Source organism: Rhineura floridana, chromosome 21 (assembly GCF_030035675.1).
Source record: "Rhineura floridana isolate rRhiFlo1 chromosome 21, rRhiFlo1.hap2, whole genome shotgun sequence".
Taxonomy (NCBI): domain Eukaryota; kingdom Metazoa; phylum Chordata; class Lepidosauria; order Squamata; family Rhineuridae; genus Rhineura; species Rhineura floridana.
Genome location: NC_084500.1, coordinates 14,474,732 through 14,496,306, shown reverse-complemented (window position 1 = coordinate 14,496,306; position 21,575 = coordinate 14,474,732). Strand labels below are relative to the sequence as shown.

Genomic DNA, 21,575 nt, shown 5'->3' with positions numbered 1-21,575 from the left:
ATTGCTCCCACATTGCGGATGGGGGAGGGGCCTGAGGTTGAGGGAAAGGGGCTTGCCAAAGGCTACTGAGTGAGTTTGTGGCAGAGGCAAGATTTGACCTGGGGACTTAACTCACTCGTAATTCAGTCTCTATCTTTTCCCACTGTAAATAGCATGTACTTGAATGTTTTTCCTGTGCCACAGTCCTGCCAAAAAACTTTCATTACCACCCCCGTACACTACAGTACTGATCCTAATTTCCCCCTCCCCACAACTGACAGCGACAATGGGGTTTTATTTTTTACTAGTTGTGTTTTGCCGTGTCTGTGTCCATAGAATTCAGGCCGTTTTGAGTTTAACACTGCAATCAAATACATGTCAACTCTTACTCCCAAGTCAGTGTGTGCAGGATTGAAGCTGGCAGTGCCAGGCCAAGGCCACCTTACGAGCCCAGGCTTTTAATGCACCTGTCATGTCTTCGGAGGTATTCATTATTTTTTAGTGCTAACATTCTCCCTGCTGCTGTTTTATCAGGGACTGTTGTTAGCAGTTGAATTGTTTTTTAATGTTCTGTTTTTAAGTTTTATTGTTATTGCCCACCTTGAAAGCTTCGCACGGGAAGGTGGGATGTAAAATATTTTAAATGACTAGTCCTTCAGTCCAGATGCCAGGACGGGAGAAGGCCATTGCTGCCACATCTCGATTGTGAGCTGCCACGAGTTTCTGGCCAATCACTGTTGTAAACAAGATGTTGGTCTAGAATAGGCAGATTAGCAAAATATTTTGAATGTTTTTTTATAGCAGCCAAGCAAGAGGGCTTGAGTCTTGCTTGATTGCACAGAAGTGTAAAGATTAAACTTTTCTCGTTTTGTTTTACTTCCAGGTCATATACTGCTCTTTCGGTGGCACGTCCAAAGGACTACATTTCAACAACTTGATAGTGGGCTTAGTCCTCCTGACAAGGGGCCGAGATGAAGAGAAAGCAAAGTGTAAGTACTGCAGTGTTTGAAAATTGTGGTGGGGGTGGGGACACCATGCACCCTTCCAATGCCTTGGACATGCTAGGTTGCATTTCCCCCTGTCCCCATCTAATTGGGAATCTAATGTGCAGTCCAGGGGGATTAGGTAGTTGGAGCTAAGAGGGGGAAAAGGGAAGCATGAACTTGAGGCTTACCAGCCTGTATCCTAGCCATTTATAGGGGGGGGAATCAAAATATTTCCACTGGAATCTGGTATTTGTATTCAGCTCTAAATGGGGTAGTTTTGACAGGCAAAGAGCACTTGGAATGACCATTCCTCCTTTGTGAGTAAAAGCTGGGATTCCTTGCAAGAGCTTTGAGAGGTTGAACTAAAGAGATGCTGAGGTTCCTCAAACCAGTCAAAATGCCTTCAGAGGTCCTCAAACCATCATAGGCTCCAGATGGTCCCTGTACGTACAGCTTCAGGCGTGTTACATTAAAAAAAGATGTCTTTAACAACTCCCATTTAAACTGGCATCCCAGTTGATCCCAATGGTGTAACTGGTAAGCAAAGGACTTCTTACAAGTGTAAACAAGTTAAAATCAGCCTTGTTCAGAAAATTGTCTGAGATAATTGACGCTGCCTGTTCAATTGCACTAGTGTGGCTTGAATGCTTAGTTGCTCTGTTGTGTTTCCCTTAGATATTTTCAGCCTGTTTTCTAATGAATCCGGAAGCTATGTCGTCCGCGAAGAGATGGAAAGGATGCTTCATGTGGTTGATGGGAAAGTCCCGGAAAGCCTCAAGAAATGCTTCTCGGAGGTAATTTCTGTTCTTTTTGTAGTCTGCGAGAGAGACTTGGTCTCCTTTTATCGGTTAACCTACTAAAACTCCTTACCTGACGTCATGGTAATGTCAGGTGATTGAGAGATGGACATCCACACCCACCTGTCAGAGTAACACCTGGGGATTTGGGAACATTAGGATCTGGCCCACTGCTGGGTCCAGTTCCCCATTCCTGTAGTAGGAGATTGCAGACTTGATAAGGATTAGGCTCTGCTAAGCGTTATGCAGGTTTCAGGGTTGCACTTAGGATTGCTGGCAGGGCTGGGCAAAATACTGATTGGGCCCTGTGCTCGTGGGGGAATTGCGCCTTTTTTAACCCTCGAGGGGCAGTGCTGGTTTCCGTTTCTGCTGCTTCGCGGAAATCGGCGCCTGCCATAAGGTTCCCAATTGGGCCCCGCGTTTGCAAACGCCAGCCCTGATTACTGGGATAGAGAATCAAGTGCTGGCTGTTGCAGCTCTGATTCTTTAAACCAACCTCTGTGCTGGCTGGGGCCTGATGGAAGTTGTGTTCCAACAACGTCTGGAGGGCACCGGGTTGGCGATGGCTGCTTTAAACCAAATGTGAGGAACTAGCCACATTTTTGCCATCCCTACTTCCAACTATTCCCTTTCTTCTCTAGTTTTGGTGACCCCATTTAGTTGATAAACATCTAGTTATAGGATTCTGGGCATTTGGTTGGTTGTGGTTTTAAACTTCATTTAAACAGGTTAAATGCATCTGTCTTGGAACTGTTTTAGATGTTTTCATTGCTTTATCATGTGTGTTGCCACCCTGGGCTCCTTTTGGGAGCAAAGTTAGGCGAAAAATTTAAGAAATAAATGAATAAATCAACAGGCTGTCATGGGGCTTGAGTCATTCCGGCAGTGCCTGGAGTGGCTTGACTTTCCCTTGCTCCTCATCCAGCTTCCTGTTCCATCTTGTGCATCTCTCTTCCAACCCAGTTCTCTCAGGCTCCTTTTCTGTCTCCTCCCCACCCCTGTATACCATCTTTGCTTCCCCTTTCGGCCTGTTCTCACTTCACAAGAAGCCCCTGCAATTGCATGCCAAAATAAAGCATGCAGGTTGTATGTCTCTGCACGTCAGTCAGGTGTATGGTGCCCAGGCTTTCCTTGACCTCTAAGATTGGACCCTGTTTTATATACCTGAATCCTCTGGATGATGGCACTTTTGCTTTTATGCTTTTTTATGCTGCTATTTTACTGGTTTTAGTTTGTATTTTTGTTTGAATGATAGTGTGCATTCTTTTTATATTATGTAGCACTGAGAGATTTTTGTAAAACATTAAGTGGCTTATAAATGCTTTTAATAAATGAAAATAAATACATTTGGATCAGTCATGTGGGGCTTTTCGCCAGTTTGAATCACAGAATCATAGAATAGCAGAGTTGGAAGGGGCCTATAAGGCCATCAAGTCCAACCCCCTGCTCAATGCAGGAATCCAAATAAAGCATTCCTGACAGATAGCTGTCCAGCTGCCTCTTGAATGCCTCCAGTGTCGGAGAGCCCACTACCTCTCTAGTTCATTGGTTCCATTGTTGTATGGCTCTAACGGTTAGGAAGCTTTTCCTGATGTCCAGTTGAAATCTGGCTTCCTGCAACTTGAGCACATTATTCCATGTCCTGCACTCTGGGACGATCGAGAAGAGATCCCAGCCCTCCTCTGTGTGACAACCTTTCATGTACTTGAAGAGTGCTATCCTATCTCCCCTCAGTCTTCTCTTCTCCAGGCTAAACATGCCCAGTTCTTTCAGTCTCTCCTCGTAGGGCTTTGTTTCCAGTCCCCTGATCATCCTTGTTGCCCTCTCTGAACCTGTTCCAGTTTGTCTGCATCCTTCTTGAAGTGCGGAGACTAGAACTGGACACAGTATTCAAGATGAGGCCTAACCAGTGCTGAATAGAGGGGAACTAATACTTCATGCGATTTGAAAACTATACTTCTGTTAATGCAGCCTAATAATAGCATTTGCTGTTTTTGCAGCCATGTTGCACTATTGGCTCATATTCAGCTTGTGATCAACGACAATTCCAAGATCTTTCCCCATGTGCGAAAGCAAAACGTTGAGTGGTATTCAGTGCTAGTCCTACCCGGAAGTTGGTAGACATTACCGACTTAGGTTCATTAATTTCAGTGGGTATACTCTGAGTAGGATTTAGTTGACTAAAACCCTTTAAAAATAAATAAATCCCCAAACCTACTAGACTCTGTTTGAAAGGTCCCCGTTATGCAGACAGAGCAGAAATGATGGGACAAGGTTGTCTGCAGTGTGTCTATTGCAGTTTCTCTCCCATATGCCCATCTCCTGTTTCCTTTTCCTGACAGTGTGGAAAGTGCCCATCATCCTTGGAGGCAGAGGAATCCCCTCCTCTCCCTCCCAAACTCCTAGTCTGTCTTGATGGGGACGTGAAGGACTCAGGGCTGGGTAGGGATGAAAAAACCCTTTCCAATCCCCGCATGCACAGGTATTCCCCCCCCCACACACACACACTTCTGATGCCTGTCCTTGGCACGCTGCTCAGGCTTTAAGGGTTACGGCTTATTAAACTCCTTTCCACTAGAAGCAGTAGGAGAGACTCTACCGCAAGTGCCGGCGTGAATGAGAATGTATCTGCCCATTGCTTCCCGTGTAGCGTAAATCTTAATCGTATGCCGTGCTTAAAAGTTGATCAGCAGTGCTGCCCCCTCAAAAGCAAAACAGACCATTAGGAGATGCTTTTTGAGGAGCATTTAATACCACCCTGCTGGCCCTGAATGGCTGGATTTGTATTTATTTTTGTATCCTTGTTCACATCAGCCACTGAATAGAGCAGGTGTTTGGAGAGGAACAGTAAAATTTCCAACTCAACAGAATGCAGATGGCAGAATAATGTGCTCGCCCTGTTCAAGCTACGATCGCCTTTTATGTATTGATGCTCTCAGAAGCACAGGGGCTACTTGAAAAGAATTATTCCCACCACGGTCACTGGCAATTTTATACCAGCACCAGTTTTTCTGGTTTCTGCAACTTCACTGAGCATTGTTCTACAGACCCTCTCGAGTATTACGTTCAGCAAAGGGGGCCCCCTTGATAATTCCACAGTCCTCAGAAGTCCAGAGTGGTAGTGGCTCAGGATAGGGCCTTCTCTGTGGCAGCTCTTAGATTGTGAAATTCCCTCCCCGCAGGGGTGCATTGTATGTTGAAGACCCACCTCTTTACTCACGCCTTTGACACCTATGATTTCAGGTTTCAGGACCCACCCTATTCTTGTGATTGTAATTTATTTTAAACCAGTTGTTCCAAACTTCCCCCCCACCACCACTTGAAAATTTCTAATGGTCTTGGGTGACCAGGTTTTTCTACCTGTTGTAGCAAATGCAATGCACTAATGCGCTATGCTAGAAGCTGCATGATTTTTAATAGAATTTGATTGCTTCCTTTATTTCCTATATTGTATTCTATTATATTAACAGTTTGCATTCCATAGAATTTAAATTGTATCACAATATAAGAAAGAAAAGAAGCAATGAAATCCTATTAAAAATCAATATGGATATTTCATGTGGGCATGCCGTGGACCATGTGAATGAAGCTCGTGGACCACCGTTTGGGAGTCCCTATTTTAAGCAGTTTGTAATACTACATTTTAAATCGTTGTCACCTGCCCTGGGACCTTATGGTGAAGACCAGGTAAGAAATCAGATACTTTCTTTCAAACATGTCTCTGTAACCTTAAGAGCTAGAAACTTTAACACTGCTATTGCTGCTACTGACAACAATGCTCAGAATCTCAGTCTGCACTTGATAACCCTATTCTTTGTGTTTCCCGGGATGTCTGTCTGCTACGTTGACAAAGCTAGGAAAAAAACAGTTGTCTTTTTCTTTGGCTTTGCCTGTTGGATAGGGCTGGCCACATAACCCATAAGCAAGAAAGATTAATTTCCGCCAGAGCAAAAGATAGGAGTATTTGAACTTCAGCCCTACAGGGAGGTTAACCGTTCAGCAAAGATATGTCTTTGAAAATAGTCCTGCTCAGCAAGTCAATAAAAGTAATATTTAATGCCATTAATTCAAAGCTCTGTCAGAGAGCACTTATTTACCAAAGGATTGGTGTGCAACGCTTGTAGTTTTGTAAGCCTGGTAAGAGTTCCCTAGCTCAATCAATTCATGCAGGCAGGTTTCTGATAACAAATGGCAAACTCATAAGTGGGCCTGTGAGTATTCCTCTGCAGTGAAGCATAGGATCTACTCCCTAGTTTGGGACTCAGCCTCTAGCTTTCATGTTTGCTTGTTTGTTCAAGGTTCTAGCCCTCGTAGTAAAAAGTTTAGCAAATGTATAAATATTTTTGGAAACTGTAGGAAGGTGACTTAGCTCAGTGGTGAAGAATCTCCTTAGCATACAGAAGATCCCAAGTTCATTGCCCGGCATGTCTAGGTACGACTGGAAGAGATGCTTGTGTGAAAGTCTGGAAAGCCACTGCCAGTCAGTGTAGACAATGCTGAACTAGATGTACCATTGCTCTGACTCAGTATAAGGCAGGCTGCTATGCCTTAGCAGTAGTGGATGGACCATTGGTCCATCTAGCTCAGTATTGTTTACACTGATCAGCAGCTCCTCAGGGTCCCAGCCCTACCTGTGGGTTCTAGGGATTAAACCTGGGACCTTCTGCATGCAAAGCAGATGCTCTAACACTGAGCTAAGGCTGCATAGGTGGCTTCAGTGTCCTGCACTGTGTTTTCCTTCCATTGTTCGTAAGCAGTCTTGCACAGCTCCCTGCTACTGGGCAGGCCTATCAATCCTCCAACAGGTCCATTTTAGCAGTCTAGACCATGACTAATAAAGGAGTGTGAGCTAGCACACTGCAGATTAGGTGGCTCTTGGCTGGGTTGCCAGCTTGCAGCCTGGAGAATGAGCCCTGTAACCTTTTTAAGATAGTTTCACCCCTTACATACCCAATCGATCACTGCACTCTGCAGATACCATCTTATCAGGTGGTCCATTCTGCACAATAAAGCCATCGGGCCTTTACTGTGACGGGACCTACCCTGTGGAATTCCCTCCCCTTAAATATTAGACGTCGTCTCTGCTGTCCTTTTGGCACCTACTGAAGACTTTCCTCTTCCAACAAGCCCTTTAAGCAGAGATCTTCCCCATTTTGCATCTGTCCTGGAATCGTTTTGAATGTTTTTAGATGTTTTTTGTCGCTTGCATGTTTTCTGCCCTTAAATGGCACCATTAAAGGAGTCAAGGAAACTGTCCCCCCCCCCTTTCCTTTTGTTAGCCCACTTCCACCATCTGTGGGCAGTGAGCAGACTTTGTTGGGCCTGCAGGAGGAGGACCAGTTGGTGGCTACTCATCTCCTGCTCTTCGCCTGTTTAATGGTAAAGGCTCTTTCTGCAAGTTACAGCCTTGTTGACTCTACTTTGCAGGGGAAGGAGCGAGCTCCAGAAAGCCCCAAGTGTGACTTAAGCTAAAACCTGCAGGGGAGGCTTGGCAAGGAATCTGTCAACTGATCCCAGTCCAAGAGGAAGACAAGAAGCTGAGTTAGACCACTGGGTCCTTCTAGCTCAATATTGTCTACACTGGCTGGCAGCAGCTGTCCAAGGTTTCAGGCTGGGGGCACTCCCAGACCTTCCTGGAGATGCCAGAGACTGAACTTGGGATGTTCTGCATGCAGCAGAGCAGATGCTCTGCCCCTGAGCTGTGGCTCTTCCCCCTCAAGAGGAATTTTGTTAGCGGACAAGTCCCTGCTATACAAGCTAGAGCCCTTTGCTGTAATAGCCTCCAGAATCCCAGGGGGAAGGTGTGTGTGAGAGAGATGAAGATTGCGTAATTGCAGTTATATAATGATGATATTTATTCTTTTTTCACAAAAGTGACTCAAAGCGACTTAGAGAAACACATATTAAAAGCAAGAGTAAAAAACAACCTAAATTGCTCACCAATAACATGTATTAAAAGGGCAGACACAACTCAGCCCGCCCCACTAAAAAGATGAGGTGAAGAAGAGTCCGCACACACTTTATCCTTCAAATGGCAATCTCAGTTCCCTGCAAAAAAATATAAAATAAAAAACTATAAAAAATAAAATCCAGCTTTTGTGCAGCAAATAAAACTCCTACCTATAATCAAATGCTGGCCTCCAAATCTCAGTGGCCATCTGTCTTCCTGATCTCGGTTATGCCATGCTAAAGGCCTACCCTTATTCAAATGCTGGCCACCAGATCTCGACTGTGGCCACTAGGTCTTCCACCTCCGTACCCAATTTCGGTTATGCCACAGGCAAGCTGTGCAAGTACCTCTAGCTTTGCATTGTTCTGGATGCCAAATTAAATGTTTGGGGATTGGTGTTGCTTCAGCGCAGAATTTGCAGCAGCCCTGGCGGTCTGCATAGATGAACAAGATGGAGGCTCAACATGCCAGCCTCAGCTCAGCTTCCATGAACATGGGGCAGGAGGTGAAGGGCCTGTCTTTAAAACACGCAGGCTTGTCTTCTGTCCTACAGAAATGTTGTGTGTGAATCTTCCTTTTGAATGAAAATAGGGAGCCGTAACCTTCTGTGTCGGATTTTGGTAGCTTGTTAATCTTTAGCGGATGGGCTACCTGACGCATACTGGATGGCCTAGAAGTTTTATTACGTCTGCAGTTGGGACTGTTTACTTCCCATGCATTTTCAAGGCTGATTGTATGGGGGGATTCATTATTTTTGATGGCAGATCTTTTTTTTAAAAAAATCACGACGTGTGGGTGAAAAGGCAAGAGCACGCATGCGGGGCTGTTCATTTGTTGCTTTTTCCCTGCAAGACAACAGTAGATTAGTACCAAGCTGAGTTCTCCCCACAAAGTGACCCGTGAACTGGCCTATGCCATGCTGTTTGGAGCACAGGGTCTCCCTGACCCCTTGAAAGGGTACGGTGATATGGAGATCCTTGCCTTCAAATAAACACGTCTAGCCTAGTTTGCCAAGACCCTCTCTGCTATAGCACTCTAGCAGGGAATGTAGGAGGCTGCCTTATTCCAAGTCAGACCCATTGGTCCATCTTGCTTAGAACTGTCTGCACAGACTGGCAGCAGCTTTCTGGTGTATCAGGCAGAAGTCCCTATCTGGAGATGCCGGAGACTGAACCTGGAACCTTCTACATGCAAGGCAGACTGTCTACCACTGACATATGGCCTTTTCCCTGGATGGGAGGAAGTGATTAGAGAGCAAGATTGTCTCTTGTTTCCCCCCCTCCTTTTCAGTCTTCAGTGGTGTGTGTGTGTGTGATATGTGCGACTGTGTGGATAGTCACACCCACTTTTTTGGCCACATTTCCTGTGGCCTGCAGTGGCCTGCAGCCCCCCAGAAGGTATGCTAGGAGGTAATGTGGCCCTTGGCAAAAAGAAGTCTGCCACACCATTGTAAGAATTATAGCTGGCAAATAAACATAAAGCACTTTGGGCACTCGAAGGCCCTTTACAGATGTCTAGTATTCTTTACAATTGTTGATTGTGGCTGGCTTCTAGGGTCAGGCAGTGGTTGGATCTTGGCCTAGAGTTGGATAGTGTTTGACTTGGTGTGCCTGAGGTCAGTTGCTAGAACTGGGAGTGAGGGTAAAAGGATAGACTCTTGGTATGTATACAAAGTCTGTCCAATCCAGAGGCTTCATGCTGCCTGCTAGTTGCAGGGCTGCATGTTGCATGTGGCTTTTCTTCTAAGCTTTCACTCCTAAGCGTAAAGAGTCTATAGTAGCTTACTGAGCCTGGTTCCAGCCTTGGGCTGCCAAGAGTCTGATAATGGCGCGTAGAAAGAGCCCAAGTATGCTGAAAGCTTCTACCAGGTTGAGATTTCTCCTCTGGGGACGTGATGAGTGGTTACGAAAACTAGGGCAGACTCCAGAGGGCAGCAAGATCGGGCCCCAACACCAGCAAAGTGCACACCCACCGTCCCAAGCAGTGGTGGTATTTCCCTTTTGCAGGGACTATTTGATAAGATCAGATGCAGCCGAAGACAATGCTCAGTTTGCATGTTTCAGGTTGATTGTGTATGTGCAGTATGGATGTTGTGCCCAAGGACCCTCACCCCCCAAAAGCAACATACCGTAAAACCTCTTTGCCAAACCTCATTTAAAGATTTGAAATGAAGATTTCTTGCCATTCCATTAACTTACGACTTATTAAGAGCTGTCTTACCTCTGTGACCCGAGAGATTTACTCCCATTGTTAGGCATTGCCTCCCTTTTCCTCCTTCCCAGAGCAAGTGTGTGCTTCTCGATAGTAAAATTGTTTCTGCAAAAATGACCGCAAGACTTTGTCATGATAATCACATTAGAAGCCACATGTTCCATCGCCCAGCGTGTAGGATACATTGCTTCTCATCAAGCTGTGAATTACTGATAAGCATGTTCGAGGGAAAATCTGACCTCTTTGTGCCAAACGGTTAAAAAAAAACAAAGCTCACCCCCTTTGAACTCTAATCTCTGATCTTTTTGTTGCTTTGACTGTAGTAACAGGCCCTGTGTTTGAAAAACAAGCTGCCTGATGTGCTAGAAAAGTACCTGTGGGTTTTTTTTAAAAGCAACAACAAGCGATCCACTGCCACACATGCATTATAATGACCTGGTGGGGACACAACCGCCAAAGCTGCTCTTTATATTAATGAGAGAGGCCCTGACGGAAACGCACCAAGTGTGCAGTGTTTGAGAAATTCTTCTTAATATTATATTCCAACTACCCGTATAGTTGTTCATAATCTTTCATTTCCTACAAATCAGCTTCTTCATTTTCTGCCTTGCAGTTGCTTCTGTAACACCTCCATGGCTGCCAGTGGCTTAGCTGCTCTGATGTCACTGGAGTTGGGCAGCCTGAGACTAGGGGGAAGGATGGGGAAAAGTGGTAAAGGGTGGGTTCTGAATCGTAGGGCCCTTGGTTAAACTTAAACCCCTTCGTTTATGGTAGAATGCTACAGGCTGTTGCATGACATCCATGAGATGCAAATTGGTTTTGATGTTTTGGCACCTTTTGCCAAAGAATTGGCATTTGCTGAGATTTTGCCTCTGCAGTAGTCCTTTAGGGATGAGAAAATGGCCTAGTTCACCCGTCACTTTAAACCATAGTTAAAACAAGCTATGGTTTACGTGCGAACACACAGTGTGCTGGTGCACGCTGCTGAAATCCTGGGTGCTTTGCTCCTGCTGTATTGCCAGGAAACAAGCTGTGGTCTGGCTTACTGTTACCCCTATCCCTGGGCTCATGGCTTGTTCCCCTCTCTCCAAACAAATCATGACTGGTAAGGCAAGAACAAATCTTTATTACCCCTTGTGGCCGAGCAACAAACCACGAGCTCAGATTCAAAAATAACACTAAGCCAAACCATGGCTTGTTTCATGGCAGTAGCAGAGGAGCAAAGTGTCTGTGATTTCAGCACTGGCAGTAAACAAACATCTTCAGGGGCAAAAACCAACAAAGGGAGGGGGGGTGTTCAGTAGGAAACTTGCATGGTGCCCTGGTCTGAATAGAGAACACGGTCAGGATCGGGACCCAGTTTAAATGTCCAGTATAAACACACTTTATTAAAAGTGTGAAGAACATAACGTGGACAAACCGTGACTTCCTTGCAGCATTTATGCATCACTTTCTGAGTACGCACAGGGCTTCACATACTGTTTATCTTGGGGGTCATTACAACAGCCCTGCATGGTAGAGCTGTATTATTGCAAATGCTTGCTTCTGACTGAGATGGTTGCTTAAAGCTACCTGTTGGGTTTGAACCAAAGGCTTCTTTCCCCGCAGGCCATGCGCTTGTCCTCTCCGTTGCACCAACAGCAGTAAACAACTGAGTTGGCTATCGTAACTGAACCATTTTGCTTAATCCCACCTCCCGCCCTTTGCTTTTATTACAGGGTGAAAAGGTAAACTTTGAGAAATTCAGAAACTGGCTGTGGCACAATAAGGAGGCCTTCACGTTTTCCCGCTGGCTGCTCTCAGGGGGAGTGTATGTCACGCTCACAGACGACAGCGACACCCCCACTTTCTATCAAACTCTCGCAGGAGTCACACACTGTAAGTAAGAATCGTTTTCATGGAATTGCCTTATTTCTTGCCAGCCTGGGTAGAAGCTGCTCTGATTTCTTGGACATTTTGCATCTGCAGTTTCTCCTTGGGGTTGATTAAGAAACAAACTCACTTTTCTTGTGCATCCACTTAATTACTGTGGCCACCCTTAAGCCACATTCATAAGCTCTTTAAACAGTCATGGCTTTGCGCAGAGAATCCTGGGAAGTGTAGTTTGTTACGGGTGCTGAGAGTTGTTAGGAGACCCCTATTCCCATAAGAGAGCTACAGTTCCCAGAGTTCTCTGGGAAGATGGATTGATTGTTAAATCACTCTGGGAATTGTTGCTGTGTGAGGGGAAGAGGGGTCTTCAAACAACTCTCAACACCCTTCACAAACTGCACTCCCCAGGATTCTTTGGGGGAGGCCATGACTGTTTAAAGTGGTATAAGAGTGCTTTAAATGTACTGTGTGAATGTGGCCTTCATTTGCCGATGTCTTGGTCTTTTAGGACATGCCCAGTGGCCAACTGTTTTCTTCTTTAGTGACAATAAGGGGGGGAAAGAGCAATCGTTGTATCTTTGGTACATCTGAACATCTTTAGCTTTCTCTCCTGCTGTCCCTTTCGGGATGGCCCTTCATTAAAGAGAATTGTGCAGGTCCCAATGCTGGCCTTCCCAGACCTCCTTACGCAAGCAGGCAGGGCTTCAGCTGTTCCATTTATCCCCCAGAGCTTGTTTGGAGATATTCAAGAACTCCTGCATGCTTTTTACGCCTCTCCCCCTAATTTTAATACTGTCATTTGCCTTGGGCCCGAGACTTCCAACTTTTCTTTCTCGCATGTGCTGACATCTTCAACTTCTCAGTTTCCCTCTACTGATGTTTAATTGTGTCGTTAGAAGATGACCAGGGCCCTCCATTTTTATTTTACAAGGCAACATTGGAAAACTGATTGTTTGGGGCCTGTGTTGTTGGAGGCACTGCCGAACTTGCTGGCAAAAGCCAGAAGCACTTTTACAGCTTTCTGAAATATGTGTATTTGTCTTGGGATTTAGAGTCTGTGCTGGTTACTTCAGCAAGAATTGTAAGTGCCATGAAATGGAGCAATTTGTTTCAGAATTTATGAGGCCAGGAAATGCGGAAACAAATAATTCCTAGTTGGTTGGCTCATATTCTTAGCTTCTCCTCATCATCTTTTTTATTTAAATGTCTATCTCTTGGAATCGATGTTTTTTACTTTAGAATCAGTTGAGCTTTTGCAATTGCCTGAGTAAGGGACAGCCAAATGAAGAGCAGGCTCCCAGCTCCTTGAAATAACTGTGTGTGGCCTCTCAGAGCCTGTCAAGTTTGCATCAGGAATCCCTAAAAAGTGTCCTCAGCTTCACTACTGAGGAGAGGAGGATGTGTGGGTTTCATAGTGGGGTGGGCAGTGCAACCTGTTTCTAGTCTGTGAGGCATTTGCAAGTGTTCACCATAAATCCATTCCATCACAGTTCTGCCTTAAACCCATGAACTTCTAAAAATCTTCAAGAAAATTCACATGAAAATTCACTAAGTGCATTTTCTCTCAAAATATACATTTCTAAGTGTATTTTCTCAAAAGCATTCACGATATTTTGATGCTGAGTACTGTTTTTGTTTTAAACCGATATTTATGCTGTGTTCTTAAATTGCTGTAACCTGCCCTGGAACCTTGTTGTGAAGGGCGGGTAAGGAATTAAATACGCGATGATAATAATGTTGTTATTGTACATGATAATGATGGTGATGATCATAATAATGTTGTTGCTGATGCTGGATAACTAGATGTGCAGCCTGTAGATTAGGCTGAGAGGTGCAGATCAGGGCAGATGAAGTCAGTTTGTATCACGGTTTGCAAAGCTACTCCTCAAGCACCCTTAATTCCCTTTATGTGCTATTGTGTTGCTTTTGCACGATAGTGTCAGGGTGGTTATCTCCAGGCAGAATTGGGAAAGACCCCTTGTCTGAAGCCCTGCAGAGCTGCTGCCTAGTTGGGACAGCCAATGTGGTGCCCTCCAAACACTGTTGGACTCTCAGCTCCTACAAACCTTGACCATTGCGCTGGCTGGAGCGGATGGGAGTTCAAGTCCAAAAAACATCCGGCAGGTGCCATAGTGAGCCAAGTTGACCGCTGGTCTGACTGGGAATAAGCCAGCTTCCAAAATGACTCCAGCTCATCTGTCTGCATGGTGGTCAGTTTGCGTGACAAGATATACTCCTGCCACTCCCTCCAAGGCGTTACCTGGGGAATGGAACGACCCCCAAGAATGCAGAAGTAGACCATCCGTGGTCTGTTTTCTAAAACAACAACAGAAGAGCAGCTAAAAATGACCCCTAGATATTTATCATCACCCTTTTTGTGAACGGCATAATCTAGTTGCTAAGCAACCTCAGCAAGTCTCCCTCCCATCCCCAAAAGCTGCTGGGAGAGTTACTTATCTAAAGCCACACCAGGGCTTAAGGCTGCAAAGAAGAGTTATGAGGCAGAGCCTCCCCCCAACACACTGCAGCTCTTCCCTTCCCTGTCCGTGCTGTGCTTATCTCTCTCTGTTATCATACCTCTAATTTTACTTGTGGTTGCGAAGGTCATAAAAAAATGTCACTTTACAAGATGCGGCTGCGCAAATTGACGGACAGCCGTAACAAGCCAGGATGTCTGCAGATGATAGTGTGGGGAGTACAGACATAACGCTGGCCAAAGAGATGACTTGAGTGTTAACATCGGAGCACACGACTCCTGGAGAACCATTCAGCCAGCACTACCTGAATCCCAGCCTTCCAAGTAGCAGGCGCCAGGTTTGCAAGAGATGTCAAGGGGCTTTAGTCGTGGATTCTTCCAAACCTAGTTTTTTTTCCTGCTGCGAGAGGATTGGCCTACAGTGTTTGCTAAGTTGTTTTCTTGAAAGTAGAATAAAAGTCTGTTGATTTTGTATAAACTGTGTGTACGTACATGTGCACTGACAGCATCACCAATAAGATTGAGATTTTGGCACCTCTTTTTTAAAAGACATACCTTATGTACCCAGGCCTGTGTGGGTAATTAGTTCCAGAAATCCGCACTATGGTTTTACGTTCCACAGATCATTGCTGCAGTATGACTTTTACGTGCTGTAAATTTTATTAATATTTGATATTTTAACCTGTCCTTTGTTTTCTGTATTTGTTTGTGCACCACCTTGCAATCCCTTGTAAAAGGTGGTGTAAGGTGAAAGGCGATATGGGATATCAGGTGTGGGGCAGGTAGAAATTGGAAGCCTTAAAACCTTGTTCCTTGGCAAGTGAGGCTTCCTCTCAGCACTGATCGCCTGCGCTATGGAGGCTGCACTATCACTGGTATTTCCGGCAAGCCATTCTAGGGACCAGCTGCGTTACCCCGGGAACTCTGTAGTGCATCTGATCCGTGCCCAAAGTATAGGGCTTCCTGTAATCATCAATCAGAGAATTGGCATTTATAGCAAGCCCCACAGGGAAATGCTTCCTTTGCCCATGCAGTTTGGTTTTGAAGGAATATGCTTCACCTGGCAGCATGGTGGCATCAGGTGGGCAACTCTGCCCACCTGTCAAAGGGGGAAGTCTAGATTTGCTGGCCGGATCCAATTCCCTGCCCCAGTTTTACAGGAAGTGCATCAGAGTTGTTCGTAGCTGAATTTGAGGAAGCTTTTAGATGGGAACTTTGAGAATCAGGTCTGCTGCGGCTCTTTTTTTACTGCTTTAGTACATTTGGACTTTTACAGATATCAAGACATCAATTTTGGATTTAATGTTGACGTTTGTAACTAGAATTGTCTTTGCCAGGCGTTAATTCAGGGATGGGGAACCTGTGGCCCACCAGTAATTGCTGGGCTGCAACTCCCAACATTCCTGATTGTTGGCCATGCTGGCTGGGGGCGATGGAATCCCACGATGTCTGAAGGGACACAGGTTCCCCATGCCTGAGTTAAATCCTGCCATGGGCTAGTGACCAATGCAGTGTCCTCTGGCCGGTTTTTCTGTTGCACCTATTTGAGTAACATTGGCAAAGGCATGAAAAATAGCCCTGATTAAAAATAGACAAAAGTTATTAACTGTGATTCGAGGGAGAAGACAGCAAACATTTACTGTGATGCTTCAGTGGCTCCATTTAAATTTACTTAATGAGCCAAGCTATCGAGGAAACGTTAACCCAAAAAATATATTTCACCATATTTGTAAATAACATTTATGTTGGAAGGCAGACGACTTTAATTATGTTTCTCCCCTGCCCAAAATTAGAATGGGAATTTTGAATAGTCACACCAAGTTGCACACACTTGCTGCTTTTAATCAAATTCTGTTCCATTTCATTTAAACCATAAATATTCTTCCAGGGTAACTGTTGAAGTTGAAAGTTTTTATGCATGGCATTGAGAAAGTGGATAGAGAAAAGTTCTTCTCCCTCTCTCATAATACTAGAACTCGTGGACATTCAAAGAAGCTGAATGTTGGAAGATTCAGGACAGACAAAAGGAAGTACTTCTTTACTCAGCGCATAGTTAAACTATGGAATTTGCTCCCACAAGATGCAGTAATGGCCACCAGCTTGGATGGCTTTAAAAGAAGATTAGGCAAATTCATGGAGGACAGGGCTATCAATGACTACTAGCCATGATGGCTGTGCTCTGCCACCCTAGTCAGAGGCAGCATGCTTCTGAAAACCAGTTGCCGGAAGCCTCAGGAGGGGAGAGTGTTCTTGCACTCGGGTCCTGCTTGTGGGCTTCCCCCAGGCACCTGGTTGGCCACTGTGAGAACAGGATGCTGGACTAGATGGGCCACTGGCCTGATCCAGCAGGCTCTTCTTATGTTCTTAAAGTTAGCATAGCCATTTTTGTAGCTCGGACTTATTTTTTATGGCTTTGTTTTTTTGTGGGGCAGTAAACTAACTTCCCATACACTTCCTCATGTTTTAACCTTTAGTAGTTTTAGCAAGCGTAGGGGATGTCTTCCTTAGCTGGGATATTTATAAGATTCTCTGCATTCTGATGAGTAAACATTCTGCAACATAAGGTGGATTCTGCAACCAGTAATGTAGTATGCAAATCAAATTTGTGTAGTTAATTCTGCTTCTATTAATCATGGGGGTGGGGAAAGGATTTGGGATAATGAAGCCCTCTGCTGCTACTGTTGGAAAACTTACTCAGCCTCTCATCTGAGCTTCTCTGTCCATATGCTTCAAGCATTTATTTACTTTTTTAGATTGCTTATCGACCCTGTGTCCCGGGCTTGGGCTACAGCAACAGCACTTGAGGGTTTCAAGCAAGGAGGATCTCCCTCCCCTCCCCCAAAAAAGATCACCTGCTACACCATCCTTTTAAGTGGAGATACTACAGATTGAGCGTAGGAACTTCTGTATGCTGAGCCCTTTCCTCCTAGCAGGCTACTTTGTTAGATGCTCACTTTGGGGCCCAGCACCCCCTCTCCCTCTGCAAATGAACCTGTTTCATATCGGATCTGGTCACCGATCCATCTAGTCCATTGTTGTCTGCTCTGACTGGCAGAAGCTCTCCAGGGTCTCAGGCTGAGAGGGGCCTTTCCAGTCCTCCGCTGCCTGGAAGTGCCGGGAATTTTATCCATGCAACAGAGGGAACAGCTCTCTTAGTGAGCGAGATTTATGGCTAAGTGGGGGGTTTAAACCTGCTCTGATGCGATACCCCAAAGTAGTTTTAATAAATATTTTTATTTTGGTTTTGTAATAAGAATGCATAAACAGAACAAAATAGAACCATGCACTGTAGAGCAGTCATACAAGTTCATATCAGGCTTAATACACATTTCATTGGTCCAGTTATAACATAAAATAAAGTGCCACGGGTAAGATGCATAATTTAGAGGGAAGTTGCAATATACGTTGCACCATTTTGATAGTGTGGAGAAGATCCTTCCCCGCCGCCAGCCATCTGCATCTTTCTTGCAACTGCAGAATAGCCGGGTTCATATTACCGGCTTACCCTTGTCCAGTCAGTCAAAAGGGGTTGTGGGTGGTTGTTTTTTCTTTTTTTTTTTTTTACAATAATTTTTATTCAAATTTTCATAAAACATACAAAACAAAATCATAAAACATTCAAAGACAAAAAACAAAACAAAAATAATTAAACAAAAAAAATAAAATATTGACTTCCCATTTGTCACAGATCAAATCAGTTATAGGTCTACAATATATAACAATCCTGTCTCTTAAATCATATTATAAAATCACTTTCCTCCAGTAGTTATCTTAATTAATCATCAAATCTCATAAACATTACTTTATTCTTTCCACAAAAAGTCAAAGAGAGGTTTCAATTCTTTAAGAAATATATCTATCAATTTTTCTCCAAATAAACATGTCGATTAATCCATCTCGTTAATAATTATAATAATCTTATTGTCATAACCATAGTCCAAATAAACATTTCGATTAATCCATCTCATCAAAATCTGTTAGGTTCAGTAATTTCAATAGCCATTATTCCATTATCCCTATTAGTTCCATCTTCCATCTCCAATAGTCCTGTTAAGTCCAGTAATTTCAGTGTCCAATCTTCCATTATCAGTATTCCATAATAATCTTGCTGTCGTAGCCATAGTCATATAATAAGAGTCTGATGGGAATTTCCTCTATCCCAAATATTTTCTTGCCATCCATTCTGAATAAGTTGCTGAAATGCTGTTGTAAAGTCATATCTCTGTTCTTCTTTTTTACAAAATGCACTGGCTCATCTCTTGAGAGTTTTTCCATTGTCACATGGCTGCAGTTAATTCCATAGATTTTCTCTATATCAAGCTCCATCACGTCATTCCAGTCCAAAAGATTATCCAAGCCATTGATAACTTTATCTCTAATATCTTCATTAATTTCTTCAGAGATAATGTTAAATTCCAAACAGTAGATTTTATTTCTAAAATCCATAAACTCCAGATCTTTTTCCAATTCCACATTTGTTCCAATCTCCAGGGCTTGTATCTTCCCTTTATTTTTTCTTTTCTCATCTCTGATCTCATTCTCCTCTCTCACAGGATCCCCTATTTCTTTAAGCTCCTGCGTCATTTTGCTCAGTTCAATTTTCAGCTCCTTACTACCCTGTCACAGGGTTTGTTTCGTTATCTCAATCTCATCCATTATTTTCTGAAACATAGTTACTTCCAGATTCTCAGCCACTTTCTTGATTGCCATTTTTAAAACCACGAAAACAAAGCAAAACAAAAATAAAGAAGAACCACTTCTTATTTCAGCAACAATTGGGTTAATATTCCAGGCTTGATGACATCACAGTATAAACAGAGCAGCCTGCCTTATCTCTCTATGTTCAAGAATGCAAAACAAATTTAGTTCCCAGCATCAAAACAGTTAGTGGCGTCGTGAAGAAGCAGATTCGTCAAAATAAAATAGACCAAAAAGAGAATAGTCCCAGACAATATAATGTTCCTCGGAATAGAAATCAGGAATAGAAATCCCTCTTCTGTTTATATCTTTAGAATGCACTTCCAGGACAGCTTTTTGCGACAGAAACAGAGATAGGCTGTTAATTTCGTGAATAACAGAGAAGAGTTATAGCTCACCCAGAAGTTGTCCAAAGCCGATCAATCTGACAAATCTCCTTTTGCTGCAGCAATTTAGACCAAGTAAAAAAAAATAATAGAAAGAAGGGTGCTTGCCTGTTAGTCCGTTCTCTCTTTAAAGAAAAGATAAACGTATCGCTTAAACAGATAGAGCTTGTTCGGAAGTCCGTCCGGCATTGTTGGCTGGACCTTATCTCATAAATTAATGAAATCCAGTCCTCCCAACAAAAACAGGCTTTTGAGGTTGATCTCTACGTTTCTCCCTGCCCGGGAGAAATTTCATCAGTCAAAAAAAAAAAGTTCTGACTGATTTATATCTGAATAAGCTTCTTTTGAGGCGGGAGCCCGTCCCAAAAGCAGGCACAAGCGAAGTCACCCTTCCCGGAAGTCCGGGTGGTTGTTTTTTCTGAGCAGCTTTAGGATTTCCCGGTGCCTGTCTGAGGATTTCTATTTGCACTTGAGCAGGCACATTCTGCAGAAGCTGGCTAGCATAGGTGTGCCCTGAAGACTGTAAGGGTCTAGCCCTGAAGTCTCTGACACCGAGATCCAACGGGGTTGGGCCGAGGTGAAGAATAGATTTGCTGCACCGTGTTCTTACTGATCTGTCCATTCATTTCCCTCCTCCATTGTCTCACCACTTTCTTTGTCTGAATTAGTCCACAAGGCTTTGACAGCAGACCATCTCTCTTGGTATTATACGATGCTGTTACCTGCTCTGAGCCAGTGGGTCGAAAAGGCCTGTAAATCTCAGCTCAAACAAAAATACTGGCACAAGACGTCTCACTGTTGGGCTTAAACCGGAGGAAATAAAGAGTTTATTTCACTCAAGCTGCTCTCTGGGAGGGGAGCGGTAGCATCCTTCAAACCATTCCAAGTCATTAATCATGCCAAAATACCTGTGTGTTGTCTCATGCTGTGGCCCTTAAATAACACTGCGAAGTGTAGCCTCTGGAGGTCCTGCCATGGTGTGGACCTTGACTCTTCAAAACTGGCAGGCTGGGATAGAAATACGTTTCTGGAACTGGGAAATGTGCATTTGTGGTGATGGAGAGGGTTGGTGGTTCCACTTCAGGGGCCACAGTGGAACTCATGAGGGGTATCTTGAAATAACGTCAGGTGTCCTGTTATTGTTCACACACACAAAAAAATTCAGTAAACAAATAATAAATAAATATCTTGTCCTTCCTCCCGAAGGAGCCCAAGGACGGCAAGCATGAAACAATATAACCAAAAGAAGGAGCAAAAATGGAACAGTCAGAATCAATCCAGAAATTAGAAACATTCTAAAACACAATTAAAATATAGTGAAACACAGTTAAAGATATTCTGAAACACATCGTTCATCAGTAATCATGTTGCCAGGAAAGTCCTCTTCAGCCATCAAATGCCTGGGTAAACCGGAATGTTTTCAAATTCCTCATGCAAGTTAATAGTGATAGAGACAGGTGCATCTCACTGTGGAGGGCATTTCACAAATGGAGTCAATTTCGCTTGACTGTTGGTGTCTTGCCTTGAAGCATTAATGTTGCAGCATTTTTTAAAAAATGACAGTGTCTTCCTTCAACACTGTTGTTGAGCAATGCCTTTTCTTTATCATGTCCATTCTTATTGTGTTTCTATCCTGCCCTTCCTCCACAGAGCATAGGGTAGCCCTCTCCAACCCTGATGCCCTCCAAATGTTTTGCACTCCAACTCCCACGAGCCCCAGTCATGGGCTGATGGGAGGTAGAGTCCCAAACCTCTGGAGGGCGAGAGGCTGGGGAACGCTGGGTTGCGGCTTCCTCCTCCTCCTGCCCCCTTTCCTGTGCCATTTTTCCCTCACAACAGCATTGAGGCTGCAAAAGATGGACTGCTCCAAGGTCCACCACTGAGCTTCACAGCTGAATGGGGATCTGGGCCAGGTCTCTCCAGCCCTGGTCTGGTCCTCTGTTCTCTCTACCACACTGGCTTCAGGCCTCTTTCCTTGCTGTTGGGATTGTTGGCTTGTCTGCCATTCCTGTCTTGTATGACCCTGCCTGCTTTGGACAGCCAGCTCCACCAGCTTGATGATTTGTTTCTCCCAAGCAAGCTACAGTCGGTAAGCCATGAACAGACCTTGCTCGCCAACTGTGGTTTGTTTGGAAGGAGAAACATGGGCACTGATTCATGTGTTACTGTCTTAATGATAAATAAACTATACAGCCAGAAATAACATAAGAGTGTGAAGCA

At 44.2% G+C, this 21,575-nt stretch overlaps 1 protein-coding gene across 4 annotated transcripts in view; it reads left to right on the top strand.

Annotated features, from left to right (window-relative positions):
• The window catches only part of USP32 (ubiquitin specific peptidase 32), a 141,510-nt gene that overhangs the window by 58,518 nt on the left and 61,417 nt on the right, over nt 1-21,575 (top strand). For all 4 annotated transcript variants that reach the window (XM_061604692.1, XM_061604691.1, XM_061604689.1 and 1 more), the window contains 3 exons: nt 863-968; nt 1,641-1,759; nt 11,642-11,801. In XM_061604692.1, the coding sequence (XP_061460676.1) occupies nt 863-968; nt 1,641-1,759; nt 11,642-11,801 (385 nt within the window). The remainder of the gene's footprint in view (nt 1-862; nt 969-1,640; nt 1,760-11,641; nt 11,802-21,575) is intronic.